Raw genomic sequence first — 22,475 nt, forward strand, 5'->3', positions numbered from 1 at the left:
GCGTTTATGTTCAAGCAAAAGAACGAAGAAAGAAGAACAACAGACCGGAAGTGGCGTTTCTCACGCATGGCGCTACTTGGAAAATATATTTATTTGCTATAAGATAAACGAATTTATACATACAAGTATTTGGGCATAGTACGTTATTCCTCACGTTGAGCAGACTACATGTAAGTCTTTCGCCATCTGATTATCAATTCATTTGACTAAACTAGCATTGTTGTATTACAGTCTTAACGTATCGCTAACGTTGTTTCGGGTGTCATTCATTTTCGCTAGCCGATTAGCATGCTAATAGTGAAGTAAAGTCATATATTGCTACATTCTTAAATAAGGGGGGGTTTACACCTTCGCAGGCATTCAGACGACGAATACTTATCTGTCTTTTAAATATTGCATCCCGAATGTAATGTAATGGAGACACTACAAGCTAACTTAGCATCAGGCAGTGGATGTTACCGGCAACTCTCTCGCTAGTGCTATTTTGCCGTGAACGGCTCTGATTGGTCAATCGTCGGACTGACTGATATGCATGGTTCATGCATCGTTTCACACCTTCAGTTTCAGGAAGTTTTCATTTCGAAGTGGATATTTTGCCGTGACTGGCAACTCACCACGGAGCGTTATTTTTGCCGTGAATTGCACAAGAAATACAAGAACAAATTCTGCACCAATAGAATAGTGTACCGGCTCGTGGAGTAGTGGTAAGTGCGGTTGCCCCGAAGGTGCTGCTTTATTCCGTTTTTTTAAGCTCACAAAGAAATTTTGAACATGTTCCTAATTTTCTGTCGACCAAAAAAAGCTGTTTGCGAGGGTCTGGTGTCTTTGCAACGTTTTGCAATCTAGTACAAAACCTTTGACAACATGCACACGTCCTCGCAAGCCTGCACCGCTCAGTGAAATGCTTACCACTTTTCTTAGCTTTATCCTGATGTTGATGATTTGTATTCCAAAAATGTGTGTGCGAATCGACCACACTTGACTCAATCACATTTGATGGAAGCATTGACAACAAAAAAACTTGATGTTTTTGAGGGGTATATGTCAGATTGTCAGCTATAAATTTGGGAAATGTTTGCAATGCCTGTGCTTGGTCTATAGGAAATAGTTGTGAATAAAACTAGGGCATGTGTTCTTCGTCATCATTAGTGGGCTGTAGAGGTAAGGTGAAACGCAGAAGACAGCGACCACTGCTAAAATTGCACAATTGAGAGGGTGGCTCGTTAAGTGATCACTTTCAATGGCCAGCCAGCAGCAAAAACCTATTGTATTTTAGGCTTCTGTATTGTAACTTAGCTTCATTTTTCTCATATATTCGTTTACAAAGCCTTTGTAACTATGTGTATGCGTCATGTCTCATATATACTTTTAACTAACACTGATGTTCTTGGGCAAGTTCAGTTCTGTGAAATGGAAGCTGATCTGTACGACGAATTTGGCAACTACATCGGCCCAGAGCTTGACTCTGATGATGACGACGAGAACGACTTGGATGCAGAGGACCGAGATGCAGATGAGGTGTTGTGTAGCACTCCTTTTAACGTGTTCAATGCGTGTGTTTAAACAGTGAGATAACATGTCCTCTCTTTTTTGTGCAGGGAGGCGAGGATGATGACGACGAGCCGGCCGATGCCGACGAGGACGTGCCCGGCATGGAAGTGGTGCTGCATGAGGATAAAAAGTACTATCCGACTGCTGAGGAGGTATACGGACCGGAAGTGGAAACCATCGTCCAAGAGGAGGACACACAACCTCTGACAGGTTGGAGATCAGATTTGAACGCCTGCACAACCTAATGAAATTCAATACAAAAAATTATAAACCAGTCTTCATGGTTTGTTGCCAGTAAAACTGACTTGCATTTTACAAAACTAGTAAAAAAAACCCAACTGTTTTTAAAAAACGGTCTTATGCTGGTGTCATTTTAGTTATTTTCTTATTTTATTAAAATATAGTTTTATCTTTTATTTGTTAACACTTAAAAACAACACCCCATATATGGCAGACACAAGCAACTTAAAGGGGAGCATAAGTCATTATTTCATGCAATTTTTTGTTTATTTTACATTTATTATTAGTTGTGTGTGCAGTTTTTTTTGTGGTGCTAACTGAACATGCAGTATGCTCATTTTTGGTGTACCAAAGAAACAAAATTAAATAAATCAAATACTAGTAAGTAGAATAATGAATTTTGACTTTTTGGGAGGCGATTTTTTTTTCAGATTCATTATTGTGGTTGTTTTTTAGCTGATATTGGATTTTGTTGTATGTCAACATACCTTCTGATTCATTTCAACACCTACCGGCATATATTTTATGTACATTAAATTCCTCTCTTGCCATCCAATTAGAGCCCATCATCAAACCAGTGCGGCACAAACAGTTCACCCTGATGGAGCAGGAGTTACCAGCCACGGTTTACGACATGGAGTGAGTACTCGCAGCTCGGGCTGCAACGATAAATCAAAAAACGCAATTAGTTCAATTATATAAAAGTTTGAAGCTTTGCCTTGAACCTTCTCAGAGATAATCTTTGCAACACGGGCAGTACATCTTCAATCGCCAAGACAAGCAATATTAGCTAATATATAGACCGCCACCGCTAGTTACAACTTGCAACATATGATGCTTCCACAAGTGGTCAAGGATCGACACAGGATTTTCACTTTCCAGGCATGAAAATCTCTCACCTCGGTAAAATTCGCCGTTTTAAAACCAAAATGGGTCACTTACGTGAATCGTGCATATCTGTTGAGGGCAAGCGAGATTTGACAGCCGACGAGTCAAACGAGAGTGACGCTTCGCGGTTCCTAGCATGCTTTGATTGAGTGTGGGCCCCACCTGCTGCGAGGGCTTCTTGGTTTGAGGCCGAGCGGCAGTTGGGATGTCCCTGCCATATGCGGGGAGCACCGCCGCATTGCCCGCCTCTCCCCGGTGCGTACACATGCATGTCGCCGATGTCAGTCTTCAACCACCGATTCGAAACATGTTGTAAGGTGTGTGGCTCTACCATCGATACAATATATTATAGAATTTTAGAACAACACTTACCACGTACTTGTACCATATTTATAATTTCTTGGGTATCTTGTGGTCAACATGAAGCACTAGAAACCATAATATACCGTGTCAGATTGTCGTTCACGTCCTCTTCCAACTGTCATTTTTTGTTGCAAGATTTTACTTCAAGTTGGGTTCGAATTCATCGCGCTATTCTTGCAAATGTGTTGTCTGCGTGCGTGATGGCGAATGCATCTGTTAACTGGTGTCGGGTGGAACCCTTTTTCCTTACATTGGTTCCTATTTATAATCACCACTAGACGTCGTAAGATAACTAAGCAAACAACTATTGAAAACACCTAAATAGGGAATGTAATGAGAGGCTACCCCAACCTGTATCAATACCCCGATACTGACAATTGGAACCGAACTGGTTCAAATACAAAAGGTGTACCCATCCCTACTTGAACGCAGCGTATGCTGTTTTTTCAACATCCATCCATGGGCAAATAAATGTAGCAAAGAGTTTTTCTTGACGGCGTAAAATTTTGAACATTTTAATTCGCCATCCCTTCGTCCACTGCATGCCCCCAACCGGTTTGACGAGTGCCCGACAAATATTAACGTATATGATAATATGTTAATATAATAATATTAACATTTTTGTCCAAGTGCTTCTCACCTTTTTCACCCCTGACCCGTTTTCATGCCTGCTTTCAATTGTTTTATTGAACAAACGGTAACACAATTTACATGTAATAATAAGTATGGTTGTCATGATACTAAAATTTCTAATTCGATATCGACAACCAGGAAAATACTCAATACCATTTTCGATACCGCGTAGATAAAAAAAAGAGAAGACAAATGTCTTAAAATGCATTGAAAAATATTTTATTAACATAACCGCAAATAAATAACCAATTGAACAAAATTATTAATAATCTGAAAATAAATAAATACGTACGCTTTTATTTTGAAGATGGCCTGCATGGTGGCGTGACCGACTGACAGCTAGCTCGACTTGTCTTTCTACACATTTCGGCTTGCCTTATTGTAGTTCGCCATTACATGCCAACATCAACACATCGTCGTCCCGAAATCATATCCAATTGCTAATTTAGGGCACTAAGAAACCTCTAGTTAACCTCTCGTCCAACAACTGTGGCTTTGCTTTCTTTCTTTGCCTCTTTTTCAACATAGGCTAGGTGAACATAGGCAAATTTTTAATTCACTCTCCATGTTGAGAGTATGTGCCTTAAATTGTAGTTTGAGTTTTTTCTGTCAAAATGTCAAATATGGTTGCTTAGAATTTAGGAAGGCAACTGTATATTCAATAAGGCAGGATACATGCTTATGGCTCATGTATAAAATAACTTGTCCTGCTTTATATTGCACTGTTGTGTTCCTACATTCTACTGTAAATGGACATATTTGGCATTTTGATTTGAATCATTTTATTTAATGGGAAAAGGTGTCTTATTAGATTAAAGGAAAACAAAGTTCTATTTATCTTTCTTTTTTCTTTTTTGGGTGATCCGAAAGATGATCTAATCCGTGATTCAAATCCGGGATCTGATCCGAACTGTGAGTTTTTTGATACATTGTACCAAGTGATTAATACTCAGTGAGACAAATATAAATGTGTGTTGTAAAAAAGTGCATCAATATACATAAATTAAAAATGGATAAATAGTCGTTTTATAATCGAATCGTGAGGTGTCCAAAGATTCCCACCCCTAAGTAGTATCGTATTTGGCTACAAATTATAGATACTTTTGTCAACCCTAGTAATAAGCACATTCAACAGCGGCAACAGCCATCACTGGCGCCCATGGACTCGACACGCAGACGTAACCTTCATTTGCTGACTCGCACATCATTTACACAGATATACACAATCAAAGTCACAAATACTACAGTGTAGAATGTGGGGATGCCGACCCCAAGTGGACAAAAATACTATCTGCACGAATCAAAAGGCAAGTTGATTGGTATAGCACACTTTCTGTACAATACATTTCAAAGTGCTTTGTATAAAGAATAGGGCTGGGTATTGATTCAGATTTTCAAAATCGATTCGATTCAGAAGGGCCCGATTCGATTCACGATTCACATTGATTTTCAATTCAGTTAAGGATTTCATGCAGTACCAATTTTACTTTTATTTGGAAGACATTCTCAGAAGTACCAATGTTGCAAATATTAGTAACTTCTTTCTCTTACTTGGAGCATTAGTAAAAAATATGAATATTTACATTTATAATTGAATCAAATTCAGTTACATTAATCATGTATATATTAATGAACATGATCTGATCTAAATAATAATCTAAATCAATTACAACAACAGCGCTATGTAAATAAAGTGGCAAATCACGACGGTCACATTCCTGTGACGGTTTTTATGCTAAGGTTCCAGTGGTTAATAAATAAATAAAAACAAATTGACATAAGAGACACAGTCATAGTGCATAATTATGCATCCACATTTTGTGTTTTATGTCCAATTTCGTACTTTGCCTCTTTTGGGGGGTATTTGTGTTCAGTCTTTCGCTTTTTCTTTCATTGAAAGTACAGTTTAATTACTGCCACATGCAGGCACTCCGTTTAATAATGTGGTGGTAATGCACCAAAAGCACCTGCCAACCGCGATAAGAAAGAAGAAGTCATGCATTACCGCCAGTGGCCTTCTTCATAGCCATAGGTATCTATGCTAAAGAAGGGGGCGCTAATGAACCCAAAGTATTTGGACATCAAATAGAAGTAGAAGTAGTCCATAGTCTTGTGTAAGTTATAGTGTAGTATAACTTATTTACTATTTAGAGCAGTAAACAATCAGGATTCTACATTTGGCTCCAATGTGGCGCAGAATTTTAGTTAAGGTAAGCCATTTAAAACTACTGCAAAAAGAAAACCTTTTCCATAGTGCATCTGTCTAAACAGTGTTTGCATATGTGTATTTTTCGAGAGGGAGAGCCGCGATGCGATCCGCTTGCATTAAAACGCAGTCCATTTTTAAAGTTATATAGCAGTCAGCAGCTCGGAGCAGCTCATGCTTGAGTTTGTGAGCACTGGGCACCTTTTGGCGTATTCTGAATAACAAAAGGGCACATTTGAACAACGCTCACATGAGGTTTTGAAAATGTGCTCGCCTTGGGCACATTAATTTACCGGAAAAAGCCGTATTAAAAGTATTGATACATGGTTTTATGAATCGATATTGGGCTATAAAAAGCAATATCGATTAGATATATCGATATTTTAAACCCAGCCCTAATAAAGGAAGAGTACACAGATATCCTATTTTTTGATTTGTGTGTGCATGTCTTTCACGGTCTTCAGTTGTCATTTTTCTCCTGCCAGGTTCCTCGCCGATCTGATGGATAGTCCTGAGCTGATCCGTAATGTTACCCTGTGCGGTCACCTCCACCACGGCAAGGTGAAACTCTGCCCGCCATCTGTGTGTCTTCCTCCGTGGCACTTTGCCAAATAAAACAGGTGCTCTCTAACATGCCTTCGCTTTCCTTCCAAGACCTGCTTTGTGGACTGTCTGATTGAGCAGACCCACCCGGAAATCAGGAAGAGAGACGATGTCGACGTGAGTGTGCCATCAGTGATAAGAGCTCACCTAAATTTGTGTCAAATGACTTACAGCAGGCCTCTTGACTGTTTCAGCTCCGGTACACAGACATCCTCTTTACTGAACAGGAGGTGAGTGCGGCATATAAGAATAAAACCCTCAGAAATGAATGATTAATATAGTACGTTGAAAAAGAACAGCTCATATATGAATATGTATATGTATATTAACTCATTCACTCCCAGTCATTTTCACTGAAGCAACTCCCTTTGCTCCCGGCTGTTCGGTTTTTGACAGATTTTGCAAGGCTCGCAGAATATTGACTTCTATTGCTATAAAAACCTGCCAAAAGAAAGATTAGAGTCTCTTCTTTCATCAGGAAAAAAGTACATTTCTATCTGTTTCCGTTTTGCAGCAATTAGCATTAGAATATAGCTAAGTTTCATCATTATTCACAAATCTGTTTTGAACTGTGAGGAAATCAGCTTGTTTGCAACATGGCCCTGGTTGAGCTCTTATACTCTGCTGCCACCTGCTGGCCATTTTTGTAGTAACTACCATTGCTTCAACCGTTCTCTGCAGTTGAGAGGCTGCATCAAAGCCTTCTGTATGCTCTAGCATAAAAAAAAAGTATAAATATGTCTTTGGGATGGTAATATTTAAGATAGAACGTATTCATATGTTTTTTGGGAGCAAATTAATTAAGGGTGTAACAAACTGATTTGAGGTAAACACTGGACCCGCGCCCGGCGGTTAATTAAAGCACGGTGCCTATTTAAGAGGCGGCCACTATTTAAGAAATATACATCATGTCAATATGAATGAAATATATTGTTTTGTGTTTCACAGAGAGGTGTGGGCATCAAGAGCACGCCTGTCACACTGGTGCTGCCTGATTCCAGAGGCAAATCTTACCTGCTGAACGTCATGGACACACCAGGTACTCACTCACCTGCATTTTGTAACGTCAACGTCAAATAGTGAACCCGTTCCGTTTCCCAAACAGGTCACGTCAACTTCTCTGACGAGGTCACATCCAGCATTCGCATCTCGGACGGCATCGTCCTCTTCATCGACGCGGCCGAAGGAGTATGTCGTAGTGTCCGAGTAGCGGCAGCCATTTTGGGAGCCGTTGACAGACGCGTGACTCACAGTGCTGTCGACCACAGGTGATGCTGAACACGGAGCGGCTGATCAAGCACGCCGTCCAGGAGCGCATGGCCATCACCATCTGCATCAACAAGGTGGATCGGCTCATCGTGGAGCTCAAGCTGCCACCCACCGACGCCTACTACAAACTCCGCCATATTGTGGACGAGGTTAACGGCCTGCTCAAGTAAGTGGCTTTCCCGCCATAAATCTCCCGTGACCATACGGTGTGTTTGTTCATTTGTCCCGTTTTCCCCCTTCAGCACATACTCCACCGACGAGAACCTGGTGGTTTCTCCTCTCTTGGGCAACGTGTGCTTTGCTAGCTCTCAGTACAGCATCTGTTTCACCCTCGGCTCCTTTGCAAAGATCTATGCGGATACGTATGGTGAGACGACTGCACATTACCACTCTTAACAAGTCGCCTTTCTCATGGTTGGCTGTTCATTTGCAGGGGACATCAATTACACTGAGTTTTCCAAGAGACTCTGGGGTGACATTTATTTTAACCCAAAAACGTGAGTGTTTACCCAATATTTGGCATTTTAACATTCATTCTCTCAAGTTTTGTTTGTGTGTGTGTCATTTAGGCACAAGTTCACAAAGAAAGCTCCCACCAGTAACACCCAGCGCAGTTTTGTGGAGTTTGTCCTCGAGCCACTCTATAAAATCCTTTCACAGGTTGGATCCAAAACCCTTCACAAGCATGTTCAATGCCCACGAGGTCCAATCAAGCCAAATGTCCTGAAACCGTCTCTTTGTTTAGGTGGTCGGGGACGTGGACACGTCACTCCCCAGGGTTCTGGATGAACTGGGGGTCCACCTGAGCAAAGAAGAACTGAAACTGAACATTAGGCCGCTGTTGAGGCTGGTGTGCAACCGCTTCTTTGGCGACTTCACCGGTATGTCAGGTGTTTTTTTGTGTGTGTGTGTGTGTTTTTAAGAAAGCTGGTAATAGATGACAGACATAAGCAACTCTGCTATTAGGCTACCAATATTTAACTCTGAGATGTTCTCTGCAGGCTTGGTGGACATGTGTGTGCAGCACATCCCCTCGCCACAGGAAGGCGCCCGGAACAAGATAGAGCACACCTACACGGGCGGTCTGGACTCAGACCTAGGGGAGGCCATGGCTGAGTGTGACCCTGAAGTGAGTTCTTATGAACGATCAATAAAGGTGTCAAATAAAAAGATAACAACATGCCCCTGAATCTTAATTCTTTATTCTAAGGAAGATGTCTTGGGCAATTGTCTGCCTGTTAATCTAAGACGCTCACAAACTTACTTTGTAAGTAACATTTACATTCCCTTGTTCAGGGTCCCCTAATGTGTCACACTACCAAGATGTACAGCACAGAGGACGGCGTTCAGTTCCACGCTTTTGGCCGCGTACTGAGCGGGACCATCCAGGCGGGCCAGCCTGTCAAAGTGTTAGGTGAGAACTACACCCTGGAAGATGAGGAGGATTCCCAAGTCTGTACCGTTGGCCGGCTCTGGATTTCCGTCGCAAGGTGCGCCTTGAGCATTTGGACTTTTTCAAGTTGGAGCGTTTTTTTTATGAATTAAATCTCGGCTGCTCCACTTTTTTTAAGATATCAAATTGAAGTGAATCGAGTTCCTGCCGGGAACTGGGTACTTATCGAGGGATGTGACCAGCCCATCGTCAAAACGGCCACTATCACAGAGCCCCGAGGGAACGAGGAGGTCAGACTGCTGACTCCAACAAATGGCGGCAGCGCCTAAAAGTGAACGAGTGCTTCATGGACTTCTTTCTCTCACCTCAGGCTCAGATTTTCCGGCCGTTAAAGTTCAACACAGCGTCGGTGATTAAAATCGCAGTGGAGCCTGTTAACCCTTCGGAGCTGCCCAAGATGTTGGATGGACTGCGGAAGGTCAACAAGAGTTACCCCTCCCTCACCACAAAGGTGCATCACATCAGTCAAGTAGTTGAACCGGCGTCTGTAGTAGGCGCAGCTTGCTTTATGTGTATCTATGTTTGTCTCGATAGGTGGAGGAGTCTGGAGAGCATGTCATCTTGGGCACGGGGGAGCTCTACCTGGACTGTGTTATGCATGACCTGCGCAAGATGTACTCTGAAATCGACATTAAAGTAATTGAGTCATTTTTCTTTAATGTTACCGTTTTGTTTTTTGATTTTATTTTGAGACTAAGGTCTTCATGTCCATAGGTTGCTGACCCTGTGGTGACGTTCTGTGAAACAGTCGTAGAGACGTCATCTTTAAAGTGTTTTGCTGAGACGCCAAATAAAAAGTGAGTATTGCACTGCAAAATGTAATACAAGATTGTCTGCCTTTAATTGTTGTTGTCAGTAGTGTATGAGAGATTCATGTCATTAGAAAAAGCTCTCAGTGTGATGCAGTCAGTGTTAAAGGAAATACTCGGCATTGTTTTAGCAATTTACAATAGCTCCTAGGTGTCCTTTGCCAAAATACTCCACAGGTAAATAATTATAAAACACTGCACCAGTGGTAGGCCTTGTCGCACATTTTTACAATTTTCCAGATAACATTTTGACAGGATTGTTTAATTTCACGCTTGATGGGTAGGCAGGCACTCTAACCCAACTTTGTGTGACTGTTATCATTATGCATTGTAAAAGCGTAATTTTTGAGCTCTAATACTGGATCTCAGTAGGTGTGCCGGATCTTGTGGCCAGTGAGGGTTTTATTATCATCGAGTTTAAATAAGAGTTGCCATCAGCGTTGACCTCGCCCCTACCTCCCCTTCTGGCGAGTGGTGTCAGAGCAAGTGATTGACAGCTGACTATACGTTGTCATTGGCAGGAATAAGATCACCATGATCGCCGAGCCCTTGGAGAAGGGGCTGGCCGAGGACATCGAGAACGAGGTGGTGCAGATCACTTGGAACAGGTATGACAACCGGCCATCTCGCAGCTTCCACACATCCAGTTATCTCATGATGAATTGAAATGGCCCAGTTGTAATGGTGGACATATAGCAAAGACATTTGCGTAACGGCCCCCGAGACGTTGTCATATTTCTCTTTTATCCCTCAGTTAGCGTCTGACAAATGGCGTGCGGCAGTGACCGTTTGCTCTTTTAATTAAATGCCACGAGGGAAAAATGCGGGACAGTCACGTGCGCATTTATTGCGAAAAACTATTTCATATTCTTTTTCATTTTTAAGTGGCATGCCACAGCCTGCTGACTTTTTAATTCAGTGGAGTATGTGTTTTCCTGGAATTGAATTTTGTTTTACAGGGCATTTCTCTTGTGGAATATTTGGACAGAAAAATAAAAGAAAATAAAAGATGTTGTGCTGTGTTTGGTGAAAAGAACGAGGAGCTCTTTTTAAGAGCTTCCTCGCTGTATCGATCAGTTCACTTACGCTAATTGAAAATGCTCTGAAAGCACACATGAGAACTTCTTCCCCCTGTGATACAAAGTGTGTGTGCGTGTGTGAGGTTTTGCAGGTGCAACGGTGTCACAGGCGACACACTTCACACCCCATTAGACTGAACCTCTTCCTCTCCCATTAACCCCTCTGCACACCCCAATCAACTAATCTCCTTTATGTTACAGCTGACACTTCACGCAAAGAACCTTTCTTAACCGCTTCCCCTCTATTCCTCCTCCTTCCTCCAGGAAGAAGCTGGGTGAGTTCTTCCAGACAAAGTATGACTGGGATCTGCTGGCCGCCAGGTCCATCTGGGCCTTTGGACCCGACACAACGGGGCCCAATATCCTGGTGGACGACACGCTACCCTCTGAGGTGAGGATTGTCAGGACTAGATTGTCCTTGTGCAGTCTAGGCCTGATCCTTATAACACCTACATTTGCATTTTACTGATCACCTTTTCTCAATATTTCTCATTATAAATAAATTTAAAAAAGGATAAAAAAAAATAAATAATAAAAAAAAAAAATTAAATTCCAGCAGTGTGGATTCTTACTAAAAGTTACAAAAAAAAAAATCGTACATGTCTTTAAAGAAGATCAAGATTGATAAATCCAAAAACTGTCAGCAGGAAGTAGCATAGTATCTCTTATGCACCTTACTGTGGAGGTAATTAGAGGTCAGTGCCTCAGAAATACTGTTAGCCAATAGCTTGTTTGCATTCATTCGCTGTAGCACTTTTCTTTTTTGTCAATTGTCTGTGTTGTGCTTGACAGGTGGACAAGGCACTGTTGGGCTCGGTGAAAGACAGCATCGTTCAGGGTTTCCAGTGGGGCACCAGGGAGGGGCCACTGTGTGATGAGCGTAAGGACCATCTCTCTTTAAAGCTAGACTAAAAAAATATTTTTTTAAACACTTCACACACACAGATAAAACGGAATACCGTATCAAGGTCTTTGACACATTGATTTGAAGAGTTAATGCGAAAGACAAAATTTTCCTTAGCAACATGACAAGTGGTACTTCATGGGATTTTCACAAAAAAAAGAAAGTGGAATGAGCACTCCCAACGCATTTAAAATCCCGCATAACAAATACATGAAAAAAACACAAAACAATTGATTCACCTGTTCTACTGCCCACATTGTTGTTCCCACAAATGATGCTTCATTTGCACGATTTAAGTTGAGTTTTGAAATGTCAGTAATTTTAACATGTTGTCTTGAAGAACACAGTTTTTTTATTGGTTATTTGGAGGCGTTTTTTTCCAACCAGATTTTTTTATAAGTGATATCACACAAAAATGTTAGGCATTGTTTTCCGACACGAAAAGCAAAATTTCTCTGGAAACCGTGGCCTGTTTTTCAAAATTACTTAGTATTTGTTTCTGTAGTATTTTCAGATGAAAAGCTATTTTTTGGTAAATCTAGTCCTAACTCACTACTTCAACTGTGCAAGCAAATTTCAATCCATCTGTTTTCAATAGCGCTTGCTTGTCCTAATTAGGCTGGAAGATGAGCTGGAGCCGATCTCAGCTGAATTGTGGACCAGTCTGAATGGCAGACTATATATTCAACATTCATATTCAAACCTTTAGACAATTTGGCAGTTTCAACAGATCTTGCGTGCATGTTTTTGTAATGTGGAAGGGAACCAGATTTTCCAGACAATGCCTGAGCAGACAAAACCAAGACATCTCAACCAACTGTGAGGCAGACATGCTAACCACTCATCTACCGTGCTGCCCAAATTTATGACACTAAAATTCTTCCGATAGTTGAAACACTTGAGAGCTGCCAATTGCTGCTCTTTCTTTCCGTATGCCAAACGACAAATGTCGTCCGATGAGACGTTTAATTGATTCACGAGTGAGTTGGCTGACTTGAACTTGGGCCAGGAACTGCTGGCGCTCACCATTGCCATTGAGGATGTCCTTTTTTGCCCTCCTTGAATATCTTCTACTTTGAAAATGTCAGCCATCAGGAACGTCAAGTTCAAGATCCTGGATGCGGTCATCGCTCAGGAGCCGCTGCACCGCGGAGGGGGCCAGGTCATCCCGACCGCCAGGAGGGTGGTGTACTCGGCCTTCCTCATGGTGAGATCACAGAGATCCCTAACCCGCCCCGCCCCGCCTCACCTCACCGCTCTTTCCCGTCTGCCATTAGACTACTACATACTCGCTTTCTTTATTGTTCCATTACCCTGATTACACTTTGCATTTCGCTGACGATCGTTCTCTTTAATTGCGGCGCAGTGACGTTGCTCGCTTACAATTTTTGGCTCGTCTCTTCATCTCGTTTTGACCGTGTCACCGATGCATACGTTAGCCGTATGTTCAAGGTTTTTCTTTTTTTTGTGTGCATTCCAGGCCACTCCAAGGTTGATGGAGCCATACTACTTTGTGGAGGTTCAAGCTCCGGCTGATTGCGTCTCGGCCGTCTACACGGTGCTCGCCCGGAGGAGGTCGGTCCCTGTCCCTAGCACTTTGAGCCACGAAGCCGGGATTCACGCTGTTGCCATTGTTTCGCAGAGGCCACGTCACACAGGACGCGCCCATCCCGGGCTCTCCACTCTACACCATCAAGGCCTTCATCCCGGCAATTGATTCCTTCGGCTTCGAGACCGACCTTCGCACACACACTCAGGGGCAGGCCTTCGCTCTGTCCGTCTTTCACCACTGGCAGGTATGAATTTGACATCACATCAATTTAATGCCACAAATAAGTGAAGACAAGTATAAGAGTTATTTTGTAGATTCTATGTAAAATGACAATTTTCTAAATGTTTGGATTACTCTTCTTTTTTCTTTCTTAAAAAAAACTGGATAGGTGAGTACTGATACCAGGTATCCGTATCAGGCCGATACCTGGCCTTCTTCCAAGGTATTGGTAATTGCGTCAGTGGCAGACTCGAGTATCAGCAACCCTCTTGTGGCCATTTTATAATCAGAAACTAGAAATGAGAAGAATAGAAAACTGCCATTAATTTCATGAAATTTTAAAGAAAAAGGCTATTTTGGGGTATGTAGGTTTTTCTTTTGACTGTTTTACTTCTTACCTTTTAAATTTTACTGTCATTGTTTTTTGGGGAAATTTTATGTATCAAAAATATTAATACTACTCATACTTGTATCGGTCTGAAAAAAAAGTGTTATTATTGAACATCCCTAATTTATATAAAAAACCCAACATCCAAGACTTTTGACAGTTTTTCTCGATTCAATCACTCAAAAACGGTGCAGAACTTCTTAAACGCACAACTGAGAAGCAGCACTTGTACACACACGTGCCAACCCGTGCGCAGCAAAAATGTGCCATGCTGTGCAGCAGTGCCACGCGCATCCCGTCCGCCACTCAGTCTCAATCTCGGCTGATGTGCGGCAAGTGTTGAGTCATTAAGATTTAAGCCCTGTTTCAGGCTGCCATGTCCGACATGTGTTTGCGCGCGCTCTCAGCGGCTGTCGCCCAACGTTAAGCTCCACTTAGATGAGATGAGTGCTTATTATGGCAAAGTCCTTCATCTGGAAGTGGTGTTGAAGGTGCCGTGTTAGTACCTGAATGTCTCAGTGGGAGCATACAGGACTGGCTAATCTATGGAAACTTTACTAGGAATCTTTCAATTGAAATGAATGAAACCTTCAGTGTTTCCATTTCAAAATCACCGAAAAGTTAGGAAGAGAAGAAGTTTTGCATGTTGTGACTGTGTTTAAATCATTCGGAGATGAGTTTCACTTTTTGAAGTATTGAAGTAAATAAACTTTACTAGCATATTTTTTATTTGTACCTCTGTATTACTATAGTGACTTTCAAAAACTACACCAAGCGATTGTTGTTTGCTTTGAGGTCAAATAGAACATTCTTTCTCCATGATTCATGTTTTCATAGACGTCTGACGTTCGAGTTTTCAGTCATCTGCCATGTAAGATTTCCTCTCAATGCTTTGTCATAACGTCGTCCCAAGGGAATGATTTATTTATCCAAGTCACAAACGGGTGTCCTTGTCTCAAGAGGATCCGCCCGCTGGCCTCCAACAGCGAGTCACATCATCGCTAGCTAGCATAATTACATATTTACTTACTCAGCATCCGCCTTGTCCGTTGCTACGGCTTTGTGCAGAACAGACTGGCTAGTATCGATTCAGCTGCCCCTGGATGACTGTTTGTTTGCCCCATTAAACTCGTTAGTGAGCTGGTGGTCTGCCAGTGCCTGCTTGTAATCGATGTCAACTTACTGCTCCGTCCATCTGTTGATTTGCCTTCGGCCTCTCAATTGATGGTTTCCTCTCATGTGTCGTCCCATTCTGAGGCCAGGAAACTTGCCTTCAAGATACTTGCTCATTTAGGTCAGACTCAAGTCAACTCCCAAGTTTTGCTTCGGAGAAGAAGCCTGATGGGGAAGAAACTCTTGCATGTTGTAAACATATTACCTGTCAATGAGGCTCATGGCGTGCTTGTGGTTTGCATGACTCATTGGCCAAATCATCTTGAACCCCCCCCCCCCCCCCCCAAAAAAAACTGCTCGCTTAACCTGCCAACATTGCGCTGATGCCAACGCTGGTCACCAGCTGCGCTCGCACGTCTTGGCTTCCATCAACGTGATGGACGCGCTCCTGAGTCAGTGGCAGCAGCACGCAACGCTTGCCAATGAATCAGATGAGAAAACGCACCAAAAAATAAAAAGGTGTCCACTCAGCTGGACCGTCAAGCGTCTTTCACATTTGACAGATTGTTTCTCAGATTTTTTCAGCCGATTAATAAAAAAACAATTATTATTAAAAAAAAAATATATATATATATATATATATATATATATATATATATATATATATATATATATATATATATATATATATATATGGGCATATGATATTTAACACATACCTAAAAAATAAAAATGTTATTACCTAATGAAACAAGAACTTTTTCCCATGTGGCAAAATAAGCAAGCCCAATGTATTCTTAGTAAATCTATCTATCTATATATATATATATATATTCAAGGATCTTCTCAAATATTAGAAGCCAAACGTCAATTTTTCAGTTTTTGAAAAATGCGCATGCGGACGACCATCCTACCAGCTCTCTTGCTCGTCCTGGGGGAAACGAGCACACTCTAAAAATGGGGAGTGATATTTGCTTGAAAAAGCCTAGTAAAGGTTGATGCACTTAGAAATTCTTAGTCAATTTGACAAAGAGGAAAACTACTAGATTTTTTTTCAGGTAAATAGAACGTGCAAGCTCATCTTCATCAGTCTCTGTAGCCAGCCTCACTTCATAGACTGATGTTCTCCTGCGGCTTATCCATTTTCAAAGTATGCGGTGAGATCGGTGGAGCTACAACGATGAATGGCTGAATTTGAAGCTCAGCGGCTACATGCTACAAACACTCAAAAGTGTGCATGCGCAGCTAGGAACGAGCACGCACAAAGTCGTTGTGGCAGATTGATTGACGGGATTAAGAACCAACGCAGCCACAAAAGATCCTTAAATACACCTTTAATTGTAATTACCCTATAATGTTCAACTATTGGATGGTAATGCACATTTAAATTTGTGTCTGACTGGTCAAATTCAGGTAAAAGCACACAATTCCATATGAAACTTATTGCAAAGGAGTAAATTGATTTTGCAAGCTTGGTCAGAAAACAAATTAAACGTAAATCAAGGGTACCCTGTGTTTTAAAATGAATAATGTAATTTCCAGATCGTTCCGGGTGATCCACTGGACAAGAGCATCGTGATAAGGCCGCTGGAGCCTCAGCCTGCCCCCCACCTAGCCAGAGAGTTCATGATCAAGACCCGACGACGCAAGGTGAGCTTCTCCTCTTTCTGTTCTTCTTTCTCATCCTTTCCTTTTCATTCCTTGGGGCAATAACTACAAATAGGGCTGTCACTATCAAATTTTGGAAATTGATTTTCCTATTGATTATTCCATTGAATAATCAAGGACAATTTTGAATAATATCACAGCTCATTATTTATTTTCTGTTTGTTTTGTTACATCGATCATATCATATCATTTGCAACATTGACATCCGAAAGAAGGGCTGACTGGTAGAAGCCATGGCTTATTAGTAACCCGTCCCCATCGATTCTTACTATACGCATCAGTCATATACATTGATTATGATGGTTATTGATTCATATCGTTATCAATCCCAAACATAAGTCTTCACACTCCTCGCTCAGTTCATCTTGAGTAATGTCTGTGTGTAAGTTGCAACTAGTACCAATCATTTGGAATTGGTAAATCGGTTCAAGGACGCCACCAACAGGCCCGAGCAGCCAAGGCGAGCGCATGCTCGTTCACCAGTAGCGTCTTCGCTGACCTTGGATCAGCTTTCACACATGTTGTGGCTTCCAGAAGAGTAGATGGGCTTGCATTCTGCCCATTGCGTCCACAGCAATGTTCTCTCCATTCCGGTTAGTTCAGCCACCACTGTTGCCAGCATCCGATGATGCTTAGATCTTGATACTCCTGAGCGCTCACCAAGGCCAGCCCACCCGGCGGAGTAGCCCCGCCAGCCGCATCCCGGAACAATGTTCACCAACCCCATTGTAACTATTTACAGCAGATACATTGCAGCCACAATACAACCTTACCACGACAGCCTTGCATGTTACAACAAATGTCCAAACAGAAATAGAGCCAGACAATGTTTACGTTCTTACAGCAACAGCATTACATGTTATCAATGCAGTTATATAAACAAGAGTTAACCTTGGCAGCGTCAGCAAGTAATCATATGCTATTTTTACATTATTCAAATCATGACAGCTCCAGTTTTGGGTTAATTAGTAATATGTTACAATAATTTAATTTGGGTAAGACATAATCCACAATTTAATGATGTGAGTTACTGATAGCAGTTATTGTGTCTCAAACTATTTTCACGATCCGTATTTTCTTCTGAGAAGATGAGTCTTCTTGTTTGGATGAAGATCCGACAGTCTTTTGCCCATGTGTTCTCGATAAATCCATTATTTCTCAATTGTCGCGCCCTTCTGACAATGTCAGCATTTCGTTTTGTGAGATTTTCATTGACGTAGACATGTTTACCTTTTGGCTTGTCAGCTATCTCTCAAAAGAGCAATCTTTTTCTTCCTGTCAACAAACCTCATCAGAACTGCAGCTGGTCGTGTCCCCCCAGTTGGAAGCAAAAAGCACATCTGGATGTGCGCTGGATCCACATTTAATCCCAAATCTCCGAGTTGAGTTGTCACTTGCTGTTTGACAGTCTCGTTGACTGAAGCTTGGTCATAATCAACTGCACTTGTGCTGGCCGCAGCTCTCGGCCAAGGGCCGCGGCGCGGTTTAATCTGAATACCTGTAACTATCACATCGTTGATTCGAAGATTCTGTTCCAAATCATCCACTTTTTGTTCCAAGGTGACAATACGTAGGTCTTTTTCTTGTCTCTTTCTTCAACTGTTGAATTTCCTGCGGAAGTGGCTCAATGCTCTTTTTCATTTCAAGTAATTTGGTGACCATTTCTTTGAGTTTTGCAAGAGAAGATTTAATCTCTTCAATTTCGTCAGCTTTTTTTTCCACCAGGCATATTGCAGCAATGTAGTTAAGAATCCCAATGTCAACAAAATAGAAGTCACGAGTGAGTGCAGGAGCAAGTACAGATGCATCCTCCCTCGACAGATGCGTCCTTCATTGATTGATTGATTGATTGATTGTCTGTACATATGTATTAAACACCAACAAAATAAGCATATGCTAAATGGTTAGCAATCACGATCATCATTAGTGCACTAGCGATTACGTTTAAGGTAAACCCTAAACTATCACTTATTCACAGATACATCATTCTATCTACATTACACATGTAATGGTATGCTCCATCATGTCACTTACAGACAATGCTTCAACAATAGTGCATGAGTAGACAAGTGAAACTGCTTGTTTTCGACAATGAGCTCATTGCGTATATTTGCAAAAACGGTCCGTGTAGAAACATGGACGCCGGAGCTTCGATGCAGACATTTTTAGCCAACCAATACATGTCGACTTTTTTTCCCCCCCATCTACAGATACATACAAAAGATAGCTTTGATCAGGAGCTGAGGGAGGAATGTTTTTTTGTTCACAACCAGAAACACTACAACATTTACAGGTGCTTGTCAAAAAATTTGAATATCCTCAAAAAGTTGAATAATTTCCGTAATTTCATTACAAAATTCAAACTTTCATAGATTACAGATTCAGGGCCACACCTTAAGTGATTTCAAGTATTTATTTGTTTATTTTTAGATTGTTTGGGCTTCCAGCTCATAAACCATACATACTTCCCAGTGTTTTGCGTGGGGGGAAAAAGATGGACGAGTGGATGGTATTTTCAAAATGATATGTCAATCTTCAACAGTTGGTTGTATTCCCTTTGCCTTAACCACTGCCTCAATGCGCCGTGGCATTGCCTGGGGGCGATGGAAGCCCAGGCTTTCTTGATGCTTGCTGTCAGCTCTTTGTTTTTTTTGGTGTGCTGGCCCTCATTTCCCTCTTGATCAGGGGTGGGCACACTCGGTCCTCGAGGGCCGGAGTCCTGCAGGCTTTGGAGGTTTCCCTTCTCCAACACAGCTGATATATGATCAGCTCATCAGCAAGCTCTGCATAAGCTTGGTAACGATCCTGTTCATTGGAATCAGCTGCGTTGCAGCAGGGAAACCTCCAAAACCTGCAGGACGCCGGCCCTTGAGGACCGAGTTTGCCCACCACTGCTCTTGATAGTACTGTATTACAAGAGGAAAACGAGGGCCACAATACAGTGCTATCATATTTTCACGACTATAAGGCACACTTTAAAGTCTTACATTTTCAAAAAAAAAATCAACTGTGCGCTTAACTCTTTTACTGCCAAAAACGTTAAATAACGTTTAGTAAAAACCCACGGAGGGGCGCCAAAGACATTAAAAGACGTTCACTATGTTTTTTTTTGTTTTTTTTTAAACGGGTGGAGGAAAGCCTTGGGCAGCTGTGCTGAAAGTATCAAGCAGATCGTTAGTATAATGACTCGTTTTGGCCCCTAGATGGCAGCGATGACTCTCTTTGAACAAGATTGGGTGGGCGTCAGTAGAAGACGTGAGGCGGAGCTAGAGTGCTGAGGGGACAATGGCTGATGAAGCAACAATGGCGACCGGTTGCAAGCAGCTCACGCTTGAGCAATTTTTTCAAGGACGGAAAGCATCGATCAATACTAAAAAGCGCATTGATGTCGACGATGATGATGATGGTGACTCCGAGCTTGACGCCGAAGTTGGAAGCGTTGACGCGCGACGATGATCACGTCATAAAGCCTCACCGGCTAGCAATGCTAACGCCGGAAAACGCGGAGCACAGCCGAGCACTTCTGCACAAGCGGATATTCAATCGGACGATGGGGAGTACCCCGAGTCCAATGCATATTCATCGGAGGAGCGGGTACAGTCTGATCACGGAGAAGACACTGGTTCTGGACTACAATGCCACCATGAATGGAGTGGATAAGATGGATCAGAACATCTCTTACCACCCGGTATAGGAACTGAAGGACATGAGGAAGCCAGACGTAACACCACCGTAACGAAACCGTAGCATGATCCTGATAGTAGACTTGATGGCAACACACACTGCAGTATATACTTGCTATTCCCCGGAAAAAACGGCCGGCAAGAAAGTGTAGCGTCTGCACGCGAAGAGGCAATCGCAGTGAAACTAATCTGTTGTGCAAATCATGTTGCGTCTCCTTGCACGCAGGGGGAGTGTTACACAAAAAGAAAAACTGTAGTTGAAACATCCACATAATTGTAAATAGCACCACAGTTGCACACATTTGTAAATAGTTTGCCAAATTGTTGTCAAATTGTTACTGTTGAATGTAAATAAACGTATTTTGCTATCAGAAAACACTTTTTCATTCTTGGTGGTAGTGTTTTATAGAAGTAAAGCATTATTTAAGTATTTGTGGCATCATTCATGGACAAAAAGAAGTGTAAAATTCAATAGAGTGCATGAAATTACATTGTTTCACTAAAAGCTTGATTTCTCCGTATTTTGGTCCAAAACAAGCGCATTTGGGTGAAACTAACCATTTTCTATTGTTGATTACTAAAGAACGGAATAAGGTAGAAACAAACTTTTTTTTCTGATGAAAGATGAAAGTTCAATCTTTCATTTGGTAGTATGTGTGTTTCCATAGTCCAAACAGAACATTTTCTGTGGACCTTGAAAGATCAGTCAAAATTGCTTAAATCGGCTGGCACTCACAGCATCCCTTTTCTGAAAATGTCTGGCAGTCAAAGAGTTAATAGTGAGGTGCGCCTTGTGTGTGGACCAAGGTCCAAAATCTGACTGACTGTGTGGGAGGACTTCCCGCGACCCATTGCTTATATACAAGAAAGACAGACCTGACTGAGAACAGACACAAGAGCATGAAAGAGTCAACTTAGTGGCTTTTTGAATGGAATTAACGAAATTATTCAACTTTTCGACGATATTAAAAAAAATTGACGAGCACCCGTATTTGTCCAGTGTCCTCATTTGTCGTCCAGCCAGTATTTATCTGCAGACAGTTTTTCAGGGGGTTACGTGAGAGTTTCTCTTTTGATTCATTCATCTTTACAACCACATTTTGTACATTTACAAATCAAATGGAAAAAAACATCCTCTACTACTTCTTCACCACATTCACCATTTGTTTTTATTCCCCCCTTGACAACTGACACCCTGTATTGTTTGTGTGGCAGGGTTTGAGCGAGGATGTAAGCATCAGCAAGTTTTTCGACGATCCTATGTTGTTGGAGCTGGCCAAACAGGACGTGGTGCTGAATTATCCCATGTGAGTGCAACGACAGTGCCGCTAAAACTCAGTTGTTTCCATGTACATCCTGGTCAATATGCATTCATCATGGTTCTTATTTTGTATCTCCTTTAATTTTCTTTATGGACAAATTTGTTGTAGAATACACAAAAACACCTGAAACCCATTTTCTAGAATATGCTGTTGATTTGAATAATAAAAATAGAAAATAAAAACCATTTTTTTGTACTTGATCTTTGTTTCATTTTTGTCAACTTCCTCCTCAAGAAAATCCCCATCTTGATAACGGTTTGTTGATCTTAGATGTCTATGAATGACATGACAGTAAACCTCACAGACCTGCTGCAAAAATGAAATAAAAATGACATGAAAGATTGGCGAAGCATATTGAAGTTCTCTTTTGCGATCGAGAGCAGATCTGAATTCAACTTTACAAATTCTAATCCTGTTTGAACACAGCAAATGTCATTTAATTAGGTAGTCAGATGTTCATCCATTAAGCATGGCTGACAAAACCTGCAGAAACTTCAACCAACTTCATTTGCCAATGGAAGCTGATCAGCAG

The 22,475-nt window shown here is 41.7% G+C and overlaps 1 protein-coding gene across 2 annotated transcripts; it reads left to right on the top strand.

Annotated features, from left to right (window-relative positions):
• The first annotated feature begins 14 nt into the window (after window positions 1-14).
• Window positions 15-22,128, top strand: eftud2 (elongation factor Tu GTP binding domain containing 2). Of its 2 annotated transcripts, none has more exons than XM_086069754.1 (28): window positions 15-170; window positions 1,402-1,518; window positions 1,599-1,761; window positions 2,352-2,430; window positions 6,367-6,442; window positions 6,536-6,601; window positions 6,679-6,714; window positions 7,433-7,523; window positions 7,590-7,672; window positions 7,753-7,919; window positions 7,996-8,120; window positions 8,187-8,250; window positions 8,323-8,413; window positions 8,499-8,634; window positions 8,755-8,882; window positions 9,050-9,243; window positions 9,325-9,436; window positions 9,517-9,657; window positions 9,741-9,842; window positions 9,921-10,003; window positions 10,537-10,623; window positions 11,359-11,485; window positions 11,887-11,974; window positions 13,087-13,205; window positions 13,479-13,573; window positions 13,641-13,794; window positions 16,813-16,920; window positions 21,837-22,128. In XM_086069754.1, exons 2-28 carry the CDS (start codon window positions 1,411-1,413, stop codon window positions 21,930-21,932), a joined length of 2,919 nt encoding a protein of 972 aa, XP_085925880.1. In that variant the 5' UTR covers window positions 15-170; window positions 1,402-1,410; the 3' UTR covers window positions 21,933-22,128. The 2 variants fall into 2 exon arrangements, with proteins under 2 accessions (XP_085925880.1, XP_085926496.1); XM_086070370.1 differs by having other exon boundaries at window positions 19-170; window positions 1,397-1,518.
• The last annotated feature ends 347 nt before the right edge of the window (window positions 22,129-22,475 follow it).

Source organism: Leptonotus elevatus, chromosome 1 (genome assembly GCF_054856555.1).
Source record: "Leptonotus elevatus isolate MCC_2025b chromosome 1, RoL_Lele_1.0, whole genome shotgun sequence".
Classification (NCBI taxonomy): domain Eukaryota; kingdom Metazoa; phylum Chordata; class Actinopteri; order Syngnathiformes; family Syngnathidae; genus Leptonotus; species Leptonotus elevatus.

Coding starts and splice junctions, on each gene's coding strand:
- eftud2 (XM_086069754.1), top strand. CDS start 1,411: ATGGAAGCTGATCTGTACGACGAATTTGGCAACTACATCGGCCCAGAG. Junction 11,975..13,086: donor GGGGCCACTGTGTGATGAGC/GTAAGGACCATC, acceptor TGAAAATGTCAG/CCATCAGGAACGTCAAGTTC. Junction 13,574..13,640: donor ACGGTGCTCGCCCGGAGGAG/GTCGGTCCCTGT, acceptor ATTGTTTCGCAG/AGGCCACGTCACACAGGACG.